The sequence below is a fragment of the Lithobates pipiens genome, unplaced genomic scaffold (assembly GCF_037356315.1).
Source record: "Lithobates pipiens isolate NorthernLeopardFrog02 unplaced genomic scaffold, aLitPip1_a1.2 Scaffold_22, whole genome shotgun sequence".
Classification (NCBI taxonomy): Eukaryota; Metazoa; Chordata; class Amphibia; order Anura; family Ranidae; genus Lithobates; species Lithobates pipiens.
Window position 1 is genome coordinate 344,378,044 of NW_027507784.1, and position 25,008 is coordinate 344,403,051.

Here is a 25,008-nt window from a genome sequence, read left to right on the forward strand (position 1 = left end):
CCACCCAGGAACTTTTGCTCACACCAGGATTCCACTTGGCTCTCAGTTAGTTTATCACCATAATCAGAAAAAAACAAACAGGGAGAGGATCCATAGTGTAAATCTGTTTATTTAAAACCTCACACTCCACACGCTATAAAATCTGCTTACATTAAACACTCGTAAGTCATTGCATTAAAAAGTATCCAGCCGCGATTAGTTGTTTCTCATCGCTCTTCTCCTGAAGTGCTTGCAGGCTGACAGGCAGAGGACGATGAGACCTGGGATAACCACCGCTGATGCTTGGACACTGGATAGCTGCATAAACACGCCCATACGCGTTTCGTAATCACATCTTCTTCAGCAGGCGTCCGCTGAAGAAGACGTGTGTCAGGTCACCTTGAGGCGAGGTGACAGATGCACACCGTAGGGATCAGGAGTGCACCACAAGGTTGTGGACCCTGCGGCTGACTGCTGCAGATGGGAGACAGATCCCACTGGGGTTAGAGCGTAAGATTCCCTGGGGCGCGGAGTCTAAGAGCCAGCAGGTGTTCACCAGCGCCTCTAGTGGTGAGGATGGACTTGGCTGCAACTGGCTCCAGGACGCGACCCCCAGGGTCCCTCAGGGTCCCCCAGCTCACACCCACAGTGGGCAACAGTAGGATAGGGATAGTGAGGGACAAAGCCAAGGTCGGGGCCACAAGCAGACAGGAATAGTCAGGGACACGCCAAAAGGTCAGGATCACAGGCAAACAGGGATAGTCAAGGACACGCCAAAGTCGGTAATGGAACAACAGAAGAGCACACGGCAGGTAACAGGAAGCTAACACACAAAGGTTGATCAGCAGGGTTGGCCTGCAGTGCACAGGTTAATATAGAGTTCTCTGATAGGAGCTAGGGTGGAGTCATGCCAGAGGATGGATTACAAAAGCAGTCAGGTTAGGGTCGGCTGGTCTCTAGAGATGAACACATGGATACAGGTAAGCAGACAAACACTATTGCAAAACCATGACAACGTGATTACGATCCTGGTTTGTCCGCCGCACTGTCACGGTCCTGCTAAAAAACGCTGAGCATTGCCATTACTAGTAGAAAAAATAAATAAATAAAAATGCCATAAAATATCTCATGGTTTGCAGACGCAATAACTTTTGTGAAAAAAAATCCATATACGCTTATTGAGATTTTTTTTTTACCAAAAGCATGTAGCAGAATATGTATTGGAATAAATTTATGAAGAAATTAGATATTTAATTTTTTTTTTATTCGATATGTTTTATAGCACAAAGTAAAAATTATTGTTTGTTTTTCAAAATTGTTGCTCCTTTTTTAGTTCATAGGACAAAAAATAAACACCGCAGAGGTGATCAAATACCACCAAAAGAAAGCTCTATTTGTGGGAAAGAAAGGACATCAATTTTATTTGGGTACAGCGCCGCAGGACCGCTCAATTGTCAGTTAAAGTAACGCAATGCCGTATCGGAAAAAATGGCCTGGTCATTAAGGGGGGTAAAACGTTCTGGGGCTAAAGTGGTTAAAGGGACGAAGCGGCAACCCTACTGTGCATTCATCACACTGGGACATTGGGGGACATTTAGGGTCTCGTCACCCGTCGTTTCAAATCACAGATCAGGTCGCTCCTTAGATTTTGTTATAGACATCCTGGCAGCAGTCCACACCCCCGAGGAGCTTACAATCTACAATTTAGACCGGAGCCAATTAACCCCCCATATCTGTTACCCTGCAGGGATCGCGATGGACTCTTCAGGCTACAAGAATGAACGCCGATTTCGTAAGTGAAGATTTATTTTCATAGTTCAGTCCCTGCATCCAGATTGTGACCCCCCGGTATTCACATTCATCGCTACACCACCATTTCCACCCTCGTCTGGGAATTCATTCGACAAATGTGTTTTCAATATAATGTAACATTGAAACATTTGTTTCCCCCTCTCAAGCCCCCAACCCCCCCTCCCCAATCCCCCAATATCACCTGTGAATGCTGATTAATTATTTATTATCAATTCTGTTTACAGACTGCATTTGTCATTCAGCCGGACCAGATACAGGTATGGAACAGTCATTGTACGTTTATCACTGTGTTACTCACCTGGCAGTTAATGTTTTAAAAGTATAATAAGTCATAGAAAGAGACAAACAAAAATCATTGCAAGTCCAAAAGTTTTAATTGTTCAGCTGGTAACAATAAGAAGAGCAAAGGACAGCCAACGTGTTTCAAGGGCCACAACCTCTTCATCAGGTCTCAGTAAAATGGCATAAATATCACAGGATGTTAATTAGCAGCAACAGTTTGCACAGCACCCTACAATATAAAGGGAGATGGTACAGTTACAATACAATAAAATACAGAAGGATTAGGAGGGCTCTGGTCATGGAGCTTACAATCTAAAGGCAGGAGGCGGTGGTACAAAAGGTAATAGTTGTGGGGGATAAGCTGATGGAGGTAACCAAAGTACACTTTTTGGTTAGAGGTGGGGTAGTTTTCAGGGATCACCTAAAGGCAGACAGGGTAGGAGATAACTAGACAGATTGGGTAGGGAGTTCCAGAGGATGGGAGAGGCTATGAAGAAGTCCTGGAGGAGGGCAATAGGAGGAGGTAACAAGGGGACCAGAGAGCAGGAGGTCTTGGGAAGAGCGGAGTGGACAATTTGGGCGATATGTGGGGATGAGGTGGGTGGTGTAGCTCTGGGGAGAGTTGTAGGTGGCTTTGTAGGTTGTTCCTAGTATTCTGAGTTGTATATGTTGAGCTAAGGGAAGCCAGTGGAGGGATTGGCAAAGGGGAGCAACAGTTATAGACTGATTATTAAGGTTAGTAGAAGCATTCACTAAAGATTGAAGAGGGGACAGTCTGTATAGAGGTTGTCCAGTAAGAAGAGAGTTGCAGTAGTCAAGGTGGGAGGTAATAAGTTGTTCAGAGGTGTCGTTAGTTAAAAAGGAGCAAATTATGGAAATGTTACAGAAGTTAAGTTGGCAAGAATTAGCCAGTGATTGAGTTTGAGGAAGTGGTTTAATCTTAAACTACATAGAGGGTTCACTACTGTGAGAGCGGTAAGGATGTGGAACTCCCTTCCGCAAGCAGTGGTATCACCAGGGATTATCGATAGTTTAAAAAAACAATTAGATGAGTATCTTAACAATCGCAACATAAAGGATATGGGATTTACTATTGGCATAAACTCACTAACACACGCACACCACAGGTTGAACTGGAAGGACTGGTGTCTTTATTAAACTTTACCAACTACGTAAATATTATTATTATTATTCAGGATTTATATAGCGCCAACAGTTTGCACAGCGCTTTACAATATGAGGGCAGACAGTACACTTACAATACAAATCAATACAGGAGGGATCAGAGGGCCCTGCTCGTTAGAGCTTACAATCTAAATATGGTGTGACATCCATACTGATATGTTGCTCAGTTACTTTGTGATACGTGAGGAGATCGAGGGGGTGAGCTGGGGAGTAGAGAGGCAGATGTCGGTGCCGTTGATGCAGAGGTGGTTGTAGAAGCCATAGAATGTTGGTGTAAAGGTGGTATTGGAAGCCATGGGATATCAATGTAGAGGTGGTATTGGAAGCCATGGGATATCAATGTAGAGGTGGTATTGGAAGCCATGGAATATCAATGTAGAGGTGGTATTGGAAGCCATGGAATATCAATGTAGAGGTGGTATTGGAAGCCATGGAATATCAATGTAGAGGTGGTATTGGAAGCCATGGAATATCAATGTAGAGGTGGTATTGGAAGCCATGGAATATCAATGTAGAGGTGGTATTGGAAGCCATGGAATATCAATGTAGAGGTGGTATTGGAAGCCATGGGATATCAATGTTGAGGTTGTATTGGAAGTCATGGGATGTAGGTGTAAAGGTGGTAATGGAAGCAATGGGATGTTGGTGTAAAGGTGGTATTGGAAGACATTGGGTGTTGGCATAAAGGTAGTATTGGAAGCCATGGAATGCCCTTGTAGAGGTTGTATTAGAAGCCATGGAATGCCTTTGTAGAGGTTGTATTGGAAGCCATAGGCTGTTGGTGTAGAGGTGGCATTGGAAGCCATTGGGTGTTGGTATAGAGGTTCTATTGGATGCCATGGGATGTCAGTGTAGAGGTTGTATTGGAAGCCATGGAATGTTGGTATAGAGGTGGTATAGGGAGCCATGGGATGGCCGTATAGAGGTTGTATTGGATGCCATGGGATGTCAGTGTAGAGATCGTATTAGATGTCATGGGATGTCATTGTAGAGGTTGTATTGGAAGCCATGGGATGTCGGTGTAGAGGTGGTATTGGTAGCCATGGGATGTCGGTGTAGAGGTGGTATTGGAAGTCATGGGATGTCATTGTAGAGGTTGTATTGGAAGCCATGGGATGTCGGTGTAGAGGTGGTATTGGTAGCCATGGGATGTCGGTGTAGAGGTCGTATTAGATGTCATGGGATGTCGGTGTAGAGATCGTATTAGATGTCATGGGATGTCATTGTAGAGGTTGTATTGGAAGCCATGGGATGCTGGTGTAGAGATGGTATTGGAAGTCATGGGATGTCGGTGTAGAGGTCATATTGGAAGCCATGGGATGTCGGTGTAGAGTTTATATTGGAAGCCATGGGAGATTATCAACTGGCCCAAGGAAGAGTTGTATTGAGAGAATAGAAGGGGCCCAAGGACAGAGCCTTGGAAATAGAAGAAATTGCACATTAAAAGGATTAATATCAGATACAGTACATCCCTCTACGTGGGGCACCTTGTTCTGTGTAAGGGGCTCATTCTGACCTCACATTATTAGTTCTTACAAGGTCAGCCCACTCTAACTATACATACTTAGAATCTCCTCTTGGGGCCATAACTTGCTGACTTCACAGCAATATTAGTATACCAAATGTGCTTTGCTAACCAAGTATATATATATATATATATATATATCCATAAACATCCATAACACGCATATTACACACAATAAACCAGATTAAATGAAAAAATGTCCACTAAAAAGACAGATTGTGCAAATAAATGTCCAGAGTTTGAACAATATGAATCCCACTCCAATTGAATCTCCACCACCTTTAGAGCACAGAGCAACGCGTTTCGTCAGAGTTGACAACTTCTGGGGCATGGTCCATGGTCCAAGGTTTATCACAAGGAAGGTAAAAAAAAAAACCTTGTTTAACATGGTCCATGGAAATAAAATTCCTTTCTGATTCCCTAAGGCAAAACAATCTACATGGAGTCAGTATGGCGCCCATGATATACATTATTGTAGAAATTAAATTAGTTATTTTATGAGATTTAGATCTTCCATGTAAACAGAGTGGTGGTAATAGAATGTCTCATCTCTCCAGGTCCTGAACCCACTTCTGATCCTCATTCTGGTCCCGGTGTTTGATCTGGGGATCTACCCTCTCGTCAAGCTTTGCAAGATCAACTTCCAGTGAGTAACAAAGTCCGGCCATTGCAGTGATTGGTCGGTGTATCTGTGGGCCACCCATTCACCTGTAATTATTCCTCCTCTCCGCAGCCCCATCGCAAAGATGGCCATCGGCATGCTGCTGGCAGCTCTGGCGTTCGCTGTTGCCACTGTTGTGGAGATCAAAATAAATGTGAGTTAAAGTCTCAAGTGACTTATCTTATTCGTTACTAAAAGTAATACAATGTAAACTTCTAATACTTCTATAAATTCGGCTTAAAGGGTGGGGGGCATTTTTCAGACCAGGTTTAGGTGGATCCTTACCTGTAACAGGAGGATAACTAAAGTATGTTTCTGAAAGAGTAGTGGATATGTGGAGCACACTTCCAGCAGAGGTAGTGAGCCCATCAACAGTAAGCGCAATAAAACTTGCTCAGGACAGTAAAATAAAATCAATAAATAAAATAAATAAATAAAAGGTTCAATGGATCTCTTGATTTTTTTCTGTTGTTGGTTTTTGAAATCACAAGAAATGGTGTCAGCCTGCCCAGTTGTCTTTTGATAAACACATTAATTCCTGCTCCTCCTCATCTACACTGCATACTGGATCATGGTTTTGTGGTCCAAGATAAGAACCAGGAGGGCTAATTAGGCTCCTTGAGATGACACAGGACGGGTCTGAATTTTTCTTGCACTTATTGAGCAATATATGAATGTAATAAAACACTCTCTTCTTAATAACATGGTGGAAGGGAGGTGTTCTGTGGCCGTAGAATACCTGGGAACAATGTAACGGGGGATGGGGGGGGGGGGGGGATGGGCGAGCGGGAACCTGTTGGGCACTGAGTTGGCCGGTCGTCCCGCTCCTCATTGACACAAGTGGCTGCAGTGTCACTCTCTGTCAGAAGGAGCAGCGGCCAATAGCTGCTATGCTGGAGGGAGGATTTGGCTTTCTCCTCCATCCAGCCTGCAAGGAGCGCAGAAGACCCTGAGCTGAGGAAGAGAACTGTCCTCAGTCTCAGCGTGGCGCTGCTGCGGAAGGAGCGCGGACCGTGTACTTCTTCCTCTCGCCCTCTGTCAGGAGAAGCTGTGAGTACAGAGCACAACGTGAAAAGGGGTGGCAACTCGGAAGTATTGGAACACCTGATGTAAAGGGGGACTCTATTGGGGACACCTGATGTAAAGGGGGACTCTGTTGGGGACATCTGATGTAAAGGGGACTCTATTGGGGACACCTGATGTAAAGGGGGACTCTATTCGGAACACCTGCTGTACAGGGGGACTCTATTGGGGACCCATGATGTAAAGGAGGGCTCTATTGGAAACACCTGATGTAAAGGGGGACTGCACTGGTGACACCTGATGTAACCTAAGGCTATTGGGGACACCTGATGTCAAATATGACTCTATTCGGAACACCTGATGTAAAGGGGGACTCTATTGGGGACATCTGATGTAAAGGATGACTCTATTGGGGACACCTGGTGTAAAAGGGGACTCCTTTGGGGACATCTGATGGAAACAGGATAGTATTGGGAACGCCTGATGTAAAGGAGGACTCTATTGAGGACATCTGATGTAAAGGATAACTCTATTGGGACATCTGATGTAAAGGATGACTCTATTGGGGACACCTGGTGTAAAAGGGGACTCCTTTGGGACATCTGATGGAAACAGGATACTATTGGGAACGCCTGATGTAAAGGAGGACTCTATTGAGGACATCTGATGTAAAGAGGTATACTATTGGGGACACCTTCTGTAACGGGGGACTCTACTGGGGACACCTGATATAAAGGGGGACACTATTGGGGACACTTGATGTAAAGGAGGATACTACTGGGGAAACCTGATGTAATGGGGGACACTATTGGGGTCACCTGATGTAATGGGGGAATATTATTGGGGACACCTGATGTAACGGGGGATATTATTGGGGACACCTGATGTAAAGGAGGACTCTACTGGGGACTCCACCTGACAGGTTGGGGGGGGGGGGGGGAACAATTCCACATCTTGTGGTGCTGGATGACCTCTGACAGCTCGGACAAGCTGTATAAATTCTTCACTTTGAATGGCTGGGAAGAAGAGAAGAGTGCAGATAAACAGGTACAACTTACGCAGGATTTTGTTTCTGTGTAGGCCAGTCACTTCACTGGGTGTATGGAGAGTTTCCGAGCACTTTACATAAATAAAACTACAATATTTCCATTTCTTTCTATTCCGGCATTCCAGGAGACGAATCCGCTCGTTCCAAAAGGCGGGAGAGGCCCACTCTGCAGGTTCTGAACTTTGCAACCAAGGGTCACCGTTCGGGTTCCAAACAATTCCCCGTTCACACAGCCATCGCTGATCGTCGGAGATTTCCAGGTAAGAGATGCGCCACCTGAGCAGTCACATGACACAGGGGGAGGGAATGAACGGGCAGAACGGTGAAATTAAAGGGGAACTCCAGACTATACTCTTTTCATTCTGGATGGAGTGTAGTCGTGTGGCGGAAGGTTTATTTGACCCAGTGACCCCCCCCCCCCCTCCCCCATTCCCTCATCTTTTCCACTAGTGTCACTGGAAGAGAAATGAGTTTTGAGACGGATGTGACTGGCTCAGTGATCGCTGTACAGCACTGCGGTATATGTCAGAGCTATATAAATGTATAATAATAATAGTGTGTGACTGTGGGGGGGGGGAGGGGACATTAGAGTGTAAGCTCCTCTGTACAGAGACTGATGTGACTGTGGGGGAGGGGACATTAGAGTGTAAGCTCCTCTGTACAGAGACTGATGTGACTGTGGGGGAGGGGACATTAGAGTGTAAGCACCTCTGTACAGAGACTGATGTGACTGTGGGGGGAAGGGACATTAGAGTGTAAGCTCCTCTGTACAGAGACTGATGTGACTGTGGGGGGGGGGGGACATTAGAGTGTAAGCTCCTCTGTACAGAGACTGATGTGACTGTGGGGGAGGGGGCATTAGAGTGTAAGCTCCTCTGTACAGAGACTGATGTGACTGGGGGGGAGGGGACATTAGAGTGTAAGCTCCTCTGGTGCAGAGACTGATGTGACTGTAGGGGAGGGGACATTAGAGTGTAAGCTCCTCTGTACAGAGACTGATGTGACTGTGGGGAAGGGACATTAGAGTGTAAGCTCCTCTGGTATAGAGACTGATGTGACTGTGGAGGGGGGGGGACATTAGAGTGTAAGCTCCTCTGGTACAGAGACTGATGTGACTGTGGGGGGGGGGGGGACATTAGAGTGTAAGCTCCTCTGGTACAGAGACTGATGTGACTGTGGGAGAGGGGACATTAGAGTGTAAGCTCCTCTGGTACAGAGACTGATGTGACTGTGGGGGGGGGGACATTAGAGTGTAAGCTCCTCTGTACAGAGACTGATGTGACTGGTGGGGGGGGGGGGGACATTAGAGTGTAAGCTCCTCTGGTGGACAAACCTAATGATCTGTGTGTTTTGCTGCTACAGGACCCAAATTACGTGAAGGTTAATTTCACCGGCACTACAAATGTGAATGTAGAAGTTGGGGTACAAAGCATTTCCTGCTCAGACATTCGTGAGGAAGCCACGTACTCCTTATTGGTGGATACAAACACGGATGGTACTCTGTATTGTAGAAAGGTAAGTTGAGCAGAAATATCCTACAAGTGATATATGGGGGGTTTGTGAAGGAAGAGGGGGGTTATGTTTGACTTGTGTTATTTATGATATATATATATTGTAAGATTGGGGTGATCAGACTCAAGGGGTAGGTGCGTTTTCAATGATTGCGCCAGTCCAAAACTGTATTTTTAAGGGCATAATAACCCACTTTTATTTAAAAGAACGGAAATGTTCACAAAAGACATCAGTAGCCCAAGCAGGGGGTTCCACCATTACTGTAACTTGCACAATCAGAATTCTACAGCCTCCTGGCTCACTCTGCTACTCTCTCTCACCTGACTCCCTCCACAGATGTAAAGGGGGACTCTATTGGAGACACCTGATGTAAAGGGGGACTGTTGGGTGTAGTCCTGACCCATAGTCAGGTCAGAACTAATAGCCCAGCACACAGACGTGCAATCAGCGTGCCTGCTTCTCCAAAAATCTGTCAGTAAACCAGCAATCTTCTGAGTAGCACGGGGTCCCACTGCTACAATATATACGGCAAAAAAGTATTCATACCCTTGAAATTTTCCATTTTGTCATGTTACATCCAAAAACGTAGATGTATTTTATTGGGATTTTATGTGATGGACCAACACAAAGTGTCACATAATTGTGAAGTGGAAGTAAAATGATAAATGATACAAATAAATTTGTGAAAAGTGTGTGTGTGTGGGGGGGGGGGGGGGGGATTTGTATGGCGCCCCCTTTACTCTGATACCCCTAACTAAAATCTAGTAGGGAAGATGGATGGAGACAAATACAGGACAATCTTAGAAGAAAACCTGTTAGAGTCTCCAAAAGACTTGAGACCGGGGCGGAGGTTCCCCTTCCAGCAGGACAACGACCCGAAACATCCAGCCAGAGCTACAATGGAATGGTTTACATCAAAGCATATTCATGTGTTAGAATGGCCCAGTCACAGTCCAGACCTAAATCCCATTGAGAATCTGTGGCAAGACATGAAAATTGCTGATCACAGACGCTCTCCATCCAATCTGACAGAGCTTGAGATATTTTACAAAGAAGAAGAAGAATGGGCAGAAATGTTCCTCTCTAGATGTGCAGAGCTGGTAGAGAGTGAGACACCCCCAAAAAGACTTGTAGAGAAAGGGGGTTCTACAAAGTATTGACTCCGGGGGGCTCCATACAAATGCCCCTCCCCCACACTTTTCACATATTTATTTGTATCATTTTCATTTTCCTTCCAATTCACAATTATGTGACACTTTGTGTTGGTCCATCACATAAAATCCCAATAAAATACATTTATGTTTTTGGTTGTAACATGACAACATGTGGGGAATGTCAAGGGGTATTAATACTTTTTCAAGGCACTGTATACATCTTTCTATCTATCTAGATATAGATATAGATATAGATATATATTATAGATTTATATAGATACTTTTTCAAGGCACTGTATACATCTTTCTATCTATCTAGATATATATTATAGATATAGGTAGATATAGATAGATATATATTATAGATATAGGTAGATATTATATATATATATCATTTGTTTATCTTATTTTAATGCTTTAGTGTTGAGTAGCCAGTACAATGCCGATATTTCTGGGTGATATTTATCACATTATAGAGCAGTTTAGTTCCATATAATCCATATAAGTTGTAATTTATTGTAGCACTGAATAGTTACATTGTAACAAATTTATTTTTATTTTTATCTCTGTAGATTGAAGATCCCAATAATAAGCCAGAAAATGGATTAGCAGGGGTCAGGTGCGTCTTACTTTCGTATGATGATTGAAGATTAAATAAACGTTTCTCTGCACAAAACTACTGCAAGGCAATTGAGTCAATGTTCTAAAGGAGTAGAAAACATCCACTTAGTGGTCTGTTTGAAAAAAAATTGCCATTGGTCCCGTGAATATGAATTTTCATTTGTTCTATGCACACTGGAGAAAAACATATGCTTTCTCTTGGGGAAAACATGTTTTAATATGAGCAGTGATAAAATACTGCAATATGGCCACTAGATGGAGCTGAGGAGCCAAGGAAATACATGCATCTTTGTAACAAAAAATACAATTTGACAATTCTAGAAAACACTAGAGGGAATTAGCAAATATCCGGCTGCTCTGCCACAAAACTATATCTTCTGGAACGCCATGCCTTGAGGAGTGAGATAGATGCGGGGATGGGTAGAGCCAGGCTACCTACTGGGCTTGTTAGTGGTGAAAGAACGGCCCACTGTGGCGTCGCCCGCGCTGAACTGCAGTTCTGGAGAAGGCAGCCAGTCCAAAGGTGTCTGAGCTGCAGCGGTGACACCTGATTACAGGAAGTGAAGGAAGAGCCTTGCCAAGGCACAGATCACAGATCCCTTTTTGACTTTTATAAGCAAACTAGTCAAAACAATCATGCGCTCCCAGCTCGGAAATCCAGTTTTATACTAAGTCCTCATTCTCGCCTCAGCATTTTGTTGCTTGAAGCGCCAAAACGCTGGAGGAGAAAAAAATCAATTATTCTCTGTGGAGTTGGTTCACATCTCCACTACAAGTGGCATTTTTGCGCGATTTTGTGCTCAATTGAAACAATGTTTATAAACAATGTTACTTTGTATCTCTATATCTCCCATCTAATCATGTTTATAAACAATTGTAAATTGTATCTCTCTATCTCCCGTCTGATCAATGTTTATAAACAATGTTACTTTGTATCTCTCTATCTCCTGTCTGATCAATGTTTATAAACAATGTTACTTTGTATCTCTCTATCTCCTGTCTGATCAATGTTTATAAACAATGTTACTTTGTATCTCTCTATCTCCTGTCTGATCAATGTTTATAAACAATGTTACTTTGTATCTCTCTATCTCCTGTCTGTTCATTGTTTATAAATAATGGTACTTTTAATCTCTCCATCTCCTTTATAAATGATATTCTAATTCACCACCCCCCCCCCCCCACTCAGTTCTAGTTTAAATACCCCTCCAGCCCCCCGTAAAACCTCTCCCCAGCACAGCAGACACGTGTATTGTTATGTGTATGGTGTATGATACATTCTATAGGCTCGTTTATCGTCGGCTCGTTTCTGATTTCCCGTCTCTTGCAGATTCGTCAATTTGCTCCCAGAACCCGTCTACAATATCCATATTGCCGATGCAACGATCAATGTTACCAACAACGACATATCGGAATATCTCACCCAGAAAAGAGCTCTGTGAGTGGATTCATTATTAAGTTTCTGATTTTGCCCGACCCCCCAGGCCTAATAGATGGCCAGCCAGATCCTTCCCCTGCCTGTATACAGTGTCCTCTTCTTCTCCCACCAGCACCAAACTAGCCGTGACTTACAAAGGGGCGGAGCACACGATCGACCTGGATCTACTGGACTTTGGTGCAGCGTACACAGCAGTACTGAAGGGGGTAAGTAACATTTTGGCTTTCCTATCTCCCAGAGAATCCTACAGCCCCCCCCTTATTGATAGCAGAATCTATTTTGTTTTCACTCTTTTTTTTTTTTTTTTCTATAATACATTTTATTTTAAAAAAATAGAAAAACATTCAAAGTTTTGACATAGAAACAAACTGACTTCAGGAACAAAGCAGTATAATAGGTAAGTATAGCAAAGCTATAAACATCAAACAATCACAGAAACATTTGTGGAGTCCAGACCTCGAAGAGCCCAGGAAATAGCAACATCATTCTTGAAAGAAAACAAATAACATAACAAAAATATTTATATATAAAAGAAAAACAATAAAGAAAACCCCCATTACAGTCACATAATACACAATATTGTCAAAAGTATTGGGACACCTGCCTTTACACGCACATTAACTTCAATGGCATTCTAGTCTTAGTCCGTAGGGTTCAATATTGAGTTGGCTCCGCCCTTTGCAGCTATAACAGCTTCACCTCTTCTGGGAAGGCCGTCCACAAGGATTAGGAGTGTGTCTATGGGAATGTTTGACCATTCTTCCAGAAGCGCATTTGTGGGCTCAGGCACTGATGTTTGACGAGAAGGCCTGGCTATCATTCTCTGCTCTAATTCATCCCAAAGGTATTCTATCGGGTTGAGGTCAGGACCCTGTGCAGGCCAGTCAAGTTCCTCTACCCCAAACTCGCTCATCCATGTCATTATGGACCTTGCTTTGTGCACTGGTGAGCAATCATGTTGGAACAGGAAGGGGGCGTCCCCGAAATGTTCCCACAAAGTTGGGAGCATGAAATTGTCCAAAATGTCTTGGTATGCTGACGCCTTAAGAGTTCCCATCACTGGAACTAAGGGGCCAAACCCAACCCCTGTAAAAACAAGCCCGCACCATAATCCCCCCCCCCCCCACATCATAATCCCCCCTCCACCAAATGATTTGGACCAGTGCACAAAGCAAACTCCATAAAGACAAGGATGAGCAAGTTTGGGGTGGAGGAACTCGACTGACTTTAACCCGATAGAATACCTTTGGGATGAATTGGGGTGGAGGAAGCCAGGCCTTCTAGTCCAACATCAGTGCCTGGCCTCACAAATGCACTTCTGGGAAGAATGGTCAAACATTCCCATAGTCACCCTCCTAGACCTTGTGGACGGCCTTCCCAGAAGAGTTGAAGCTGTTATAGCTGCAAAGGGCGGAGCCAACTCAATATTGAACCCTACTAGACTAAGACTGGGATGCCATTAAAGTTCATGTGCGTGTAAAGGCAGGTGTCCCAATACTTTTGACAATATAGCATATGTTCACATTGTTTTTCTATACACCATATGACCAAACATTTATTGACACCTGACCATCACACTAATACTGTTGGACATTCCATTAAAAAACCATTGCCCAGACTTTTAATATTTATTGCAAGTAGGGTTGCACCAATACCAGTATCAGTGCCGATACTAAGCATTTCCAGAAGTTTCGTACTCGTGCAAATGCTCCGATACCTGAAACCGATACTTTTAGGCTTGGTTCTTTCAGCTGTCAACGGGATTCCCCCACTAACAGCTGAAATGTAAACAGCAAAAACTCTCGTTTATTTATTATCATTTAGCCGGCAATTATCATTTGTTATGGGAATCCGTTTCTTTTCTTTTCCATATTCATAGTTACCTAGGTGGATGCAGCATCTATCACCCGGCATCTCTGCACTAAGACGCCGGCTGATAGATGCTGAGACTGAAAACCGAGCCATCGAACACCGCCAATGGCTCAGTTTTCACAGATCCCAGAGCAGAGAGCTGCTGACTGTCAATCAGCAGCTCTCCTGCTCTGCTCCTCCACATTCACTGGAGCTGTGAAGGGGGTGGGGAGCGGCTCGCTGAGACGGCCATCAATCCAGGGCCGATATTGGTGACATCAGCAGAGAGCGGACTTCTGACTGCTGAAAATGGGTCACAGGAGTGCAGAACTAATTGCACTCCTGTGACCCTTAGGGGAAGCCCGGCCAAACGAGCTCAGGCTGGACTTTTCCTCCAAGTGGGGCCGCCGCGTCCTTAACAACCAATTACTTATTCATCCGTCAGTGGGGTTCCTCTGTTGACAGCTAAAGTGTAGCAGAAGTCCTGGCAATTGGATCTGTCAAAACAAAAGAAGCAGCTGGGCAATGTTTATCAACAAAATTGTTCAGCCGCTGAAACGGCAAGATAAAAAGAAACATTGTTTCTTTTTGCACCTTTCTATTTATTCATCTACAGATCAAAGGGATAAACTTCACTCTGCAGATGAAGTCAGTTAAAGCAATCTGTCAAGTAAAAAAATATATACAGTAAAACCTTGGTTTGAGAGCGTTTTGCAAGACCAGCAACACTTTTAAATACATTTTGGTTTGATATACAAGCGATGTCTTGATATACAAGTAGCGTCACGTCACAACAGAGTATAAAATATAAGAGAGGCGCCTCTAAGTGTAACAATATGGCTACAATTAATGAAGGCTTTCAAGATTTAGCAACGTCTTGCTACACTTAGGCCGCGTACACACGGGCGGACTGTCTGCCCAACTAAGTCCGTCAGACAATCCGACAGACAGTCCGTCCTACTTTTGAATGAATGGACTTGACCACACACGATGAACAGACGGTCCGCTGAAAGCTTGCGCGATGACGTGTACGGCACGTACGACGAGACTAGAAATACGACATCCAATACACTGCAATGCAACCTTCGCCGTGTAAATCCTTTCTGAGCATGCGCCATACTTAGTCCGTCCAACTAGCCTACTCACGAGCGGACTGTCCGCTGAAACCAAAGTTGGACGGACAATATTACGGAAATTCCGAAAGACATAAGCCTCATACACACGGTCGGACTTTGTACAAACTTTTCCGTGGACTTTTGTACAAAGGGCGTGGTCCACAAGTTTGTATTGCATACACACGGTCGGACTTTTTGACAACAAACACGAACGTAATGACGTCACAACGTACTGACGCCTCTTCAAAAGAGGACGTTCAATGTCTCCAGCGCCACCTTTGGTGAACTTCTGTATTGTAGTCTGATCTTTTGCATTGGTTCTGAGCATGCGTGTTTGTACCTTGTACAAAAGTCCGATGCTTTTGCGTACACACGGTCGGACTTTGCTCCATCGGAATTTTGTTTGCAGAAAGTTTGTCCGTTCGCACAGCCAACAAAAGTCCGATGAAAACAGAAAAAGTTTGTCCGATGGAGCGTACACACAGTCGGATGTTGCTCCAAAACAGCTAATTTGCATGTTTGTTGTCAAAAAGTCCGACCGTGTGTACGGGCCTTTAGTCCGCCAGACTGTCCGCTGAAAAAGTCCGCTGAAGCCCACACACGAGCGGACTGTCCGCTGAAACACGTTCCAGCGGACCAAGTCCGTCAGACAGTCCGCCCGTGTGTACGCGGCCTTAGAGGCGCCGCTCTTCTCTTTTATACTCTTTTATATGGAGCTCCTAACGGATTTTGCTTCTAATTCCCTTGTGGAGGCTTCCATTTGTGGATGGACATTTTATGGTTACACAACTGATCACATTGTTATAATCTTCTTATATGGACTATAAACTGAAGGACCTATCAATAAATGGTTGTGGAACGAATCATTTGAGTTTCCATTATTTTTTATGGGGGAAATTTGCTTTGATATAAGAGTGCTTCGGATTACAAGCATTTTTCTGGAACGAATTATGCTCACAATCCAAGGTTTTTGTGTGTAATATATATATATATATATATATATATACAATACCCACAATACTATATATATATATATATATATATATATATATATATATATATATATATATATATATATATATATATAAATATATATATATGTACTGGCATGCCCAGTGTTCTGGCCCACTCACTAGATTGGACGCACCCAAGCCCTATTTCTAATTATGCAAGGACTACCCATGTACTGCCCCAAACTACCCTAATCAATAATTTCTTAGGGTACCATTGTGATCCCCTGACATGGCCCAGGACACATCATTATGTGGACTAAGGTGCAAGGTGTGGGATTGCCCCAATTTAGGACAATTGACAGCTATGGTCTCTATTTTTTTTTTTTTTTTCGTTTTTTTTTTTCCTTACAAATCAGATATGTATTAGCTCAGCATCAGCTGTTGTGTATTTCCATCTCACATGTGAACTTCTCTAATCAGGTGGATGACACCAAGAAAGAAATAAAAGCCTACAAGGTGGAGGACATCGATGCGAACAGCGTGCACGTGGCGTGGCAGATCCCGCAATACTTCCTACTGAGCGCCGGAGAGGTCATGTTCTCAGTCACCGGCTTGGACTTCTCCTACGCCCAGGTAACAGCTGACAATGAGATAATAGGTCTCACCCTGCACCTGCTGGAAGGTACGCATGGGGTAAAAGGTGGAACTCCACCCACAACTGACAATTCAGTGTTTGGTGAATGCTGGGGCATTAAACTTCCTGACAGGAGCCTCTACAACTGTGCAAGACTGGAGGGAAGGCCGGAGGGAGGATTTAGGATTAGGGTTGAGCTCAAATGGTAACGATAATTGCTGGGGTGAAGGACTAAGCGTTGTGGGCTTTCGTTGTTTTGCCTGGAGTTTCGTTTGAAGGATTTTGGGGGAATCCATAGTGGAGAAGGATCTGGGGGAATCTATGGTGGAGAAGGATCTGGGGGGATCCATGGTGGAAAAGGATCTGGGGGGGTCCATGGTGGAGAAGGATCTGGGGGAGATCCATGGTGGAGAAGGATCTGGGGGAGATCCATGGTGGAGAAGGATCTGGGGGAGATCCATGGTGGAGAAGGATCTGGGGGAGATCCATGGTGGAGAAGGATCTGGGGGGGAACCATGGTGGAGAAGGATCTGGGGGAATCCATGGTGGAGAAGGATCTGGGGGGATCCATGGTGGAGAAGGATCTGGGGGGATCCATGGTGGAGAAGGATCTGGGGGGATCCATGGTGGAGATGGATCTGGGGGGATCCATGGTGGAGAAGGATCTGGGGGGATCCATGGTGGAGAAGGATCTGGGGGGATCCATGGTGGAGAAGGATCTGGGGGAATCCATGGTGGAGAAGGATCTGGGGGAATCCATGGTGGAGAAGGATCTGGGGGGATCCATGGTGGAGATGGATCTGGGGGGATCCATGGTGGAGAAGGATCTGGGGGGAGCCATGGTGGAGAAGGATCTGGGGGGATCCATGGTGGAGAAGGATCTGGGGGGATCCATGGTGGAGATGGATCTGGGGGAATCCATGGTGGAGAAGGATCTGGGGGGATCCATGGTGGAGAAGGATCTGGGGGGATCCATGGTGGAGATGGATCTGGGGGGATCCATGGTGGAGAAGGATCTGGGGGGATCCATGGTGGAGAAGAATCTGGGGGAATCCATGGTGGAGAAGGATCTGGGGGGATCCATGGTGGAGAAGGATCTGGGGGGATCCATGGTGGAGAAGGATCTGGGGGGATCCATTGTGGAGAAGAATCTGGGGGTTTTGGTAGACCATAAGCTTAATAATAACATGCAATGCCAAGCTGCGGTTTCCAAAGCGAGCAAAGTCCTTTCCTGTATATAGAGAGGTATGGACTCCAGAGAGAGAGAGATATCATCTGTACAAATCATTAATAAGACCTCATCTGGAATATGCAGTTCAGTTTTGGGCTCCAGTTCTCAAAAAGGATATCGGGGAACTGGAGAAAGTGCAGAGAAGGGCAACCAAACTGATAAGAGGCATGGAGGAGCTCAGCTATGAGGAAAGATTAGAGGAACTGAATTTATTCTCTCCTGAGAAGAGGAGATTAAGGGGGCATATGATCACATAGACCCCCTGCAGAGGTGGTTATGGCCGGCTCAGTTGACTGCTTTAGGAAAGTCCTGGATTCTTTCCTAAAGGTACAGAATATAACTGAGTACTGACATTTATAGGTAGAGTTGATCCGGGGAAAATCCGATTGCCTCTCTAGGATCAGAAAGGAATTGTTTCCCCTGCTGCAGCAAATTGGATCATGCTTTTCTGGGGGGGCTTTCGCCTTCCTCTGGATCACCTGTGGGTATAGGACACCTTCGAAGATATATATTACAGTATATAAAGTATTAGATAAAGCCGGCAATGTCAGAGTAGAGTCTTGGCACTGAAGGTGCGAAATATTGACTTGTGACCAGTCCTCTTTGTGTCTCCCGGCTCCCAGGCTCCAGCCAGTATGAAGTCCGTCCTCCAGGCCGGGTGGCTGCTCACCGTGGCTTTTGGTAACGTCATCGTGCTTATTGTGGCTGAGGCCGGATCCATGGAACAGGTAACGTGAACTCTCAACGTGGATACAAATGTACAAATATGAGTCTGGATACAGACGGTGCCCCGTGTGTGGCTTCCGTCTCATCACTTTTATTTTTGTTGCTGCAGTAATGAACTTTGCTGGTGGAAAATTTGCGGGGCGAACGGCGGTGTCCGCCAATGAGGATTCGAGGCTAAAATTCCCACCTGTGCCTCGTCCAATCTGCAGGCAACGAACCTCAGATTTGTCCGTTTCAAAACTGTGATTTGGTGTTTGATGAGCAGAGTTGTAACGTAACACGATAACCGCGATTTCCCGCTAAAAGTGATTTTCCAATAATACCACGCAAATGAAGCCTTCATATATCCATCTCACACAAATCCCACGTCCTAGAACAAATCCTCCCCCCCGCCACACAAATCAACTCTCCTTGCACAATTTCCCAACACCTTCATCTTTCCTCCAAATACTTCACCTATTTCCCCCCAGCACAATTCCCCTGTCCCAGCTCAAATCCCCAATTCACTCCCCAGCACTAATCCTATTCATCCTCCAAATCCTTCCTTCTAGCACTAATCCTCCCCCGATCCCTCCTAATCCTCTCCCCACAAATCACCCCTCCTAGCACAAATTCCCCTCTCATAGCACAAATTGGCTTCTCCCCTATTCCCCCTCAGAGCAAACCCCCCTCCCCATATCACTCCTCCTAGAACAAATCCACCAACTCCAACCCGCTCCCAATCATCTTGCCCTTAAAATCCCCCACTTACCACAAATCCTCTTCTCCCACCCCCCTCCCAGCACAAATCTCCCCTAGCAACTAAAATCCTCTTCCCCCCAGTACAAATCACTCCCCCAATCACCCCTTTTAGCACAATAGCCTCTGCCCCCAATTCACCCCAAGCACTAATTCTATTCCTCCTCTATATCCTCCCTTCTAGCACAATCCTCTGCCCCCTCAAACTTACCCTCCTAGCACAAATTTCCCCCCTCCCCTCCAATCAACCTTTCAAGCAATCCCCCATTCCCCCCCATCTCTCTTACAGCTCAAATCCTCTTCCCTCTATCCCCCTTCCCAGCACAACCCCATTCCCAAATCACCCCTTCTAGCACAAATCCCCCCTCCAATCCCGCAAATCCCCCTCCTCGCAAACAATTCTCTCCTCCCTCCGAATTCCCCCTCCTAACACAAATCTTCTCCCCCTACCTCTTCCCAGCACAAATCCCCCCCCCTAATCACCCCTCCTAGGACAAATTACACCCTCAATTCACTCCCCTAGCACTAATTATCTCCCCCTTCCAATTCCCCCTTATCACAAATGACCTTCCCCCATTCCATCTCCCAGCACAATTCCCCCCAATCACCCCTCCTAGGAAAAATCCCCCCCCAACCTAACAATAATCCCCCCCCTCCAAATCCTCCCTCCTAGCACTAATTCTCTTCCCCCTCCAAATCCTCCCTTCACACACACTCACACACCTTTCCAGCACAAATCCCCCTCCTAGCACATATCCTCTTCCCCACTACCCCTCTTCCAGCACAGCCCCCTCCCCAAATCACCCCTTGTAGCACAAATTCTCCAACCCCCCCCGCCAGCATTAATCCCCCCCCCAAAATGCCCCCTCCTAGCATTAATCCTCTACCCTTCTAAATCCCCCTTCTAACACAAATACTCTCCTCCTCAGAGATTTGCTCTCACTTCCTGTTGTGTCTTCTGGATAAGAAGTGAAGGGAAATCTCACCAATCCATAACTGATTGAGGCAGCACAGTGGTGTAGTGGGCGGCACAGTGGTGTAGTGGTTAGCACTCTCACCTAGCAGTAAAAAGGGTTGCTGGTTCAAATCCCAACCACAATGCTACCTGCCTGGAGTTTGTATGTTCTCCCTGTGCCTGCGTGGGTTTCCTCCGGGTACTCCGGTTTCCTCCCACACTCCAAAGACATGCTGGTTGGTTAATCGGCTTCTGTCCAAAATTGTCCCTAGTATATGAATGAGGACCTTGGATTGTGGGCTCCTTGAGGGTAGGGACTGATGTGAGTGAGCAATGTACAGGGATAGGGACAATTGTAGACACTCACTCAGGTTGAACTGGATGGACTGGTGTCTTTATTCAACCTTACTAACTATGTAACTGATGAAAAACATATTTTGGCTACACTTGTATGTATCCTGCAATATGGAATACTGAAGTTGTATATATTGATAACCATCCTTCTCTCTCCTCGCAGTGGGCGGAGTTTATCCTGTTTGGCGCACTCCTGGTTGCTGTTTCCATCATCTTCTCCATCATGGGATACTTCTTCGTTCCGGTGGACCCCAATGACCTGATAGAAGACGAGGACACATACGACGATCTCAAGAAGCCAATACCCGACTTCTATGAGACCGGTATAGACAATATAGAGGAGAAGAAGACGAAGATCTAAAAATGTATTAAACAGAAAATAAGCTAAGTTTTCAAAAACCTATTTCTATAAATCCGCTCTGCCCATTCTGCTCTTGAGCCTCTCTCCGGACTGGACGACTCCTGACCAACCGCGTATGGTTTTCCTGGGTCATCACCATCCCTTCCTCCCTCTTCACAAAGGACTTTATCTTGCAGCCCCGATGGACACCAAGCTGTGTGTGAGCCAAAAGAAGCTGTATATAAAATCATCTTTTTTTTAAATTGATCCTCACAAGGAAGCACTATAAAGCCAGGGCAGCTGCTGGGTGGCACAGGCAGCCCTCCCATACCAGGCCTGGGCCTAAATGGATTAGTGGGTGGCCCACAGAGCTCCCCCCCCCCCCACCAGAACTCCCTGTATAGACTGTATACATCCTGGCACACAGTGCCGAGGAAGATCCTGTCCTCCAGGACACCATCCTGACCCTAGAAAGAAGTGTCAAGGTTTCCATGGTGATGGGGGTGCCGGCCACGGTGTCACAAGATCATCTGGTGGATGCTGGACTTTGTTTGGCATATGCCAGGTACATAGTCAGTGATGGGTGGAGGGACTCAGGGTATTGGTGGTAGAGGTGGGCACAGCCTGTAGTAGGCCAGTAATATAAGGAATAATGGGAGGCCAAGGAAAGTCCTGATCCCTGCACTATGTACATAGTACCCTCCTGACTCCTGCACTCTGTGTATTACACCCCCCTGACCCCTGCACTCTGTGTGTTAGCCACTCCTGACCCCTGCACTCTCTACACTACACACCCCTGATCCCTGCTTTATCTGTGTTATCAACTGCTGACCCCTGCACCAGGGTTGCCACCTGTCCAGTATTCACCCGGACAGTCCGGGTTTTGAATCCTGTGTCCGGGTTTCAGTCCGCCTGAAAACCGAACACATTATTCAGACCTTGCTGTGGCTCCCCAAGTAACCGAGATAGTCACACAGAATCTGTTGCCATCTGGGAGCTGTGGGCAGCTGTCTAGGGCCAAGTTTAGCATCACCGAAGGGTGGGGCAAAGATGTCAGCAAGAGCAACTTGGCCACACCCACTATTCGCCATGGTGCGCTCTGCGTGCTACATTAGTGCTCTCCTTGGAGCACCCAAATGTGTCCCAGGTCCTGTAGTGTTTACTGTAAAAAAATTGCCCTGTGCCGCAAATGTGCGTGGGTTTGGCTTGAAGAAAAGTTGGCAACCCTACCCTGCACTCTGTATATTGCACACACCTGTCTGCCTGCATGCTGTGTTTTACACACTCCTGACTCCTGCACTCTCTACATTGCACACCCCTGATCCCTGCATGCTCTGTGTTATCTACTGCTGACCCCTGCACTCTGTATATTGCACACACCTGACCCCTAAATGCTGTGTTTTACACACTCCTGACATTACATACTCCTGACACTTGCACTCTGTACATTACATACTCTTGACCCCAGTACATTGTACATTACATACTCCTGACCCCAGCACTCTGTACATTACATACTCCTGACACCTGCACTTTATACATTACAGATACCTGACCCATGCATGATGTGTGCTAAATGTTCCTGACCCCATGCACTCTGTACATTATATACTCCTGATCACTGCACTCTATACATTACATACTCTGGAAACCTGCACCCCAGCACTCTGTGCTTTGCATACTTCTGACCCCTGCAGTCTGTACTTTACATACTCCTGACCCCTACACTCTGTACTTTGTATACTTCTGACCCCGGCACGCTGTGATTTGCATACTTCTGACCCCTGCACTCTGTACTTTACATACTCCTGACCCCTACACTCTGTACTTTGCATACTTTTGACCCCTGAACTCTGTGCTTTGCATACTTCTGACCCCAGCACTCTGTGCTTTGCATACTTCTGACCCCAGCACTCTGTACGTTGCATACTTCTGACCTCAGCACTCTGTACTTTGCATACTTCTGACCCCAGCACTCTGTACTTTGCATACTTCTGACCCCAGCACTCTGTACTTTGCATACTTCTGACCCCAGCACTCTGTGCTTTGCATACATCTGACCCCTGCAGTCTGTGCTTTGCATACTTCTGACATCTATGCTCAAGTTTTAAGCACAGTCCACTGCACCATTTTGACACCCTGCCTCAGTCTTCTCCTCTGCATGACCAAGAGAGGAGGAGCCTATCCGTTGGGCTGTACAGGGTCCATGATTTCTAATGGCGGCCCTGTACATAGCAGTGGGCTTTGCAAACTGTAATATATATGAACACAAAATATCATTGACCAAGTCACTTAGATAAAGTAAAAACATTCTATTAAATTAACTTTATTTACAAGACTTGGTGGACAATATCTCATATGCATATATCATATGGTTTGGGTTAAAATCCTCTGCTCTGTAGCGCCCCCTTGTGAGGATCACTATATTGGGCTGATTTGGTTTGATAGAATGATTGCACTTTCAGTGATTTCTTCCATATAAATGGAAAAAAGAAGAAAATTGATGTATCTCTTATCACACTTTTCTTGAAGCAGAGAAGGTTGTGCGTTATTTTGTGTCTATAAGAAGCTGTGTCGTCTTCTGCCCCCAACATAACGCACTTTACCAGCCAATCTGCGTTATGAAATATGTCTGCATCGGACCAATTACCCCGTTCTGTCTTATCTGTTGTTATTTCAAATCATGGACATTGTCAAAAATAAAAGAAATTCCTACATTGTTTATAAATAAAAAAATATATAAACTACTTTCAAATCTAAGAATCTGCGTGATTTCTAAAAGAACAATTTGCAACATAACGATTCATTCACGAGTCATCCACTCATCTTCCAATCTTCGGTTGGGTTCACACCTAGCGCTCGCGTCTTGGCAGTGGTGGCCCGTCCATAAGTGGTGCCCCCCTAATCCATGTGCCCGGCCCCTAATTCACATGCAGGGTGCCGGACGCATGGAATCCAATGGGGATTTTTTTTATTTTAGAAGCACATGACTAGAGCCTGAGAGTCTAATTGGCTTCAAAAAAGGGAGGGCTCAGGGCACAGAGCACTGCGCCCCGAGCCCATCCACTTGTGTGACAATAGAGAATTAATATTCGCTATTGTCTTCCCGATTCTCCTCCGGGGCAATCAGGAAGTGAGTGCTGCAGCCTTCACCCGACTGGCCGAGAGGAGAAGCGATCCAATTGGCCGCCTAGGAGGAGGAGGGGGAGATGCACTGAGGGAAGCCGCCATGATGCAGAGGAGGAGGAAATGCCAGGGAAGCCACCACCCGGAGGAAGCGCTGCCTGCGACCTAGATGGGGTAAGTGCGGGACTGGTGACCGACCGACGAACCGCGGGGGTGCAGAGATGACACGCCCTATGGGGGGGGGGGAGGCGGGTGACAGTGACTGGTTTGCCGCCACTGCGTCTCAGCGCACACATTTTTGTAATGTTCAGCACCAGGTAACAAAGTATGATATCAATGCTTCCTCATTACGGTTACCGTACATTAGAAGTTCCATAATAAATAAAATCTCCTAATGAACGGACATCTGGATTTTTGGTCTGCAGAGCCAGCCAGGAAATTCACGCAGACTATCGGTTCTGAGGTCCAGCATCCCGCTGGTGTGCACTGGAACAGATGGCTTGAGGTTTATTGAGGGCAAATGTGAGCATTTGTCTGTTTCCCGTCTCGGCCTCCCGTCCTTCTCTATTATTCTGTCCAAAACTTCAGAAACTAATTTTTTGGCTGCAGCTTTAATTTCCAGGACATAGAAAAAGTAAATATGAACACAAGTTATAATAAATATATATCAAAGTATTACACAGGGAGAGGTCATTTTATAATAATAAAATATAGCCAAATATACAAAACAAATGAAACAAAAAAA

General features: G+C 45.5%; 1 protein-coding gene across 1 annotated transcript in view; it reads left to right on the top strand.

Annotated features, from left to right (window-relative positions):
• LOC143925106 (solute carrier family 15 member 2-like) overlaps positions 1–23,892 on the top strand; it is a 65,824-nt gene extending 41,932 nt beyond the window's left edge. Inside the window, 12 exon segments of the mRNA XM_077449719.1 lie at positions 1,727–1,771; positions 2,016–2,048; positions 5,341–5,429; positions 5,517–5,598; positions 7,641–7,775; positions 8,878–9,030; positions 10,754–10,800; positions 12,133–12,240; positions 12,353–12,446; positions 16,640–16,792; positions 18,648–18,752; positions 20,961–23,892. Coding sequence (XP_077305845.1) covers positions 1,727–1,771; positions 2,016–2,048; positions 5,341–5,429; positions 5,517–5,598; positions 7,641–7,775; positions 8,878–9,030; positions 10,754–10,800; positions 12,133–12,240; positions 12,353–12,446; positions 16,640–16,792; positions 18,648–18,752; positions 20,961–21,158 — 1,242 coding nt within the window. The 3' untranslated portion in view covers positions 21,159–23,892.
• Positions 23,893–25,008: the final 1,116 nt, after the last annotated feature.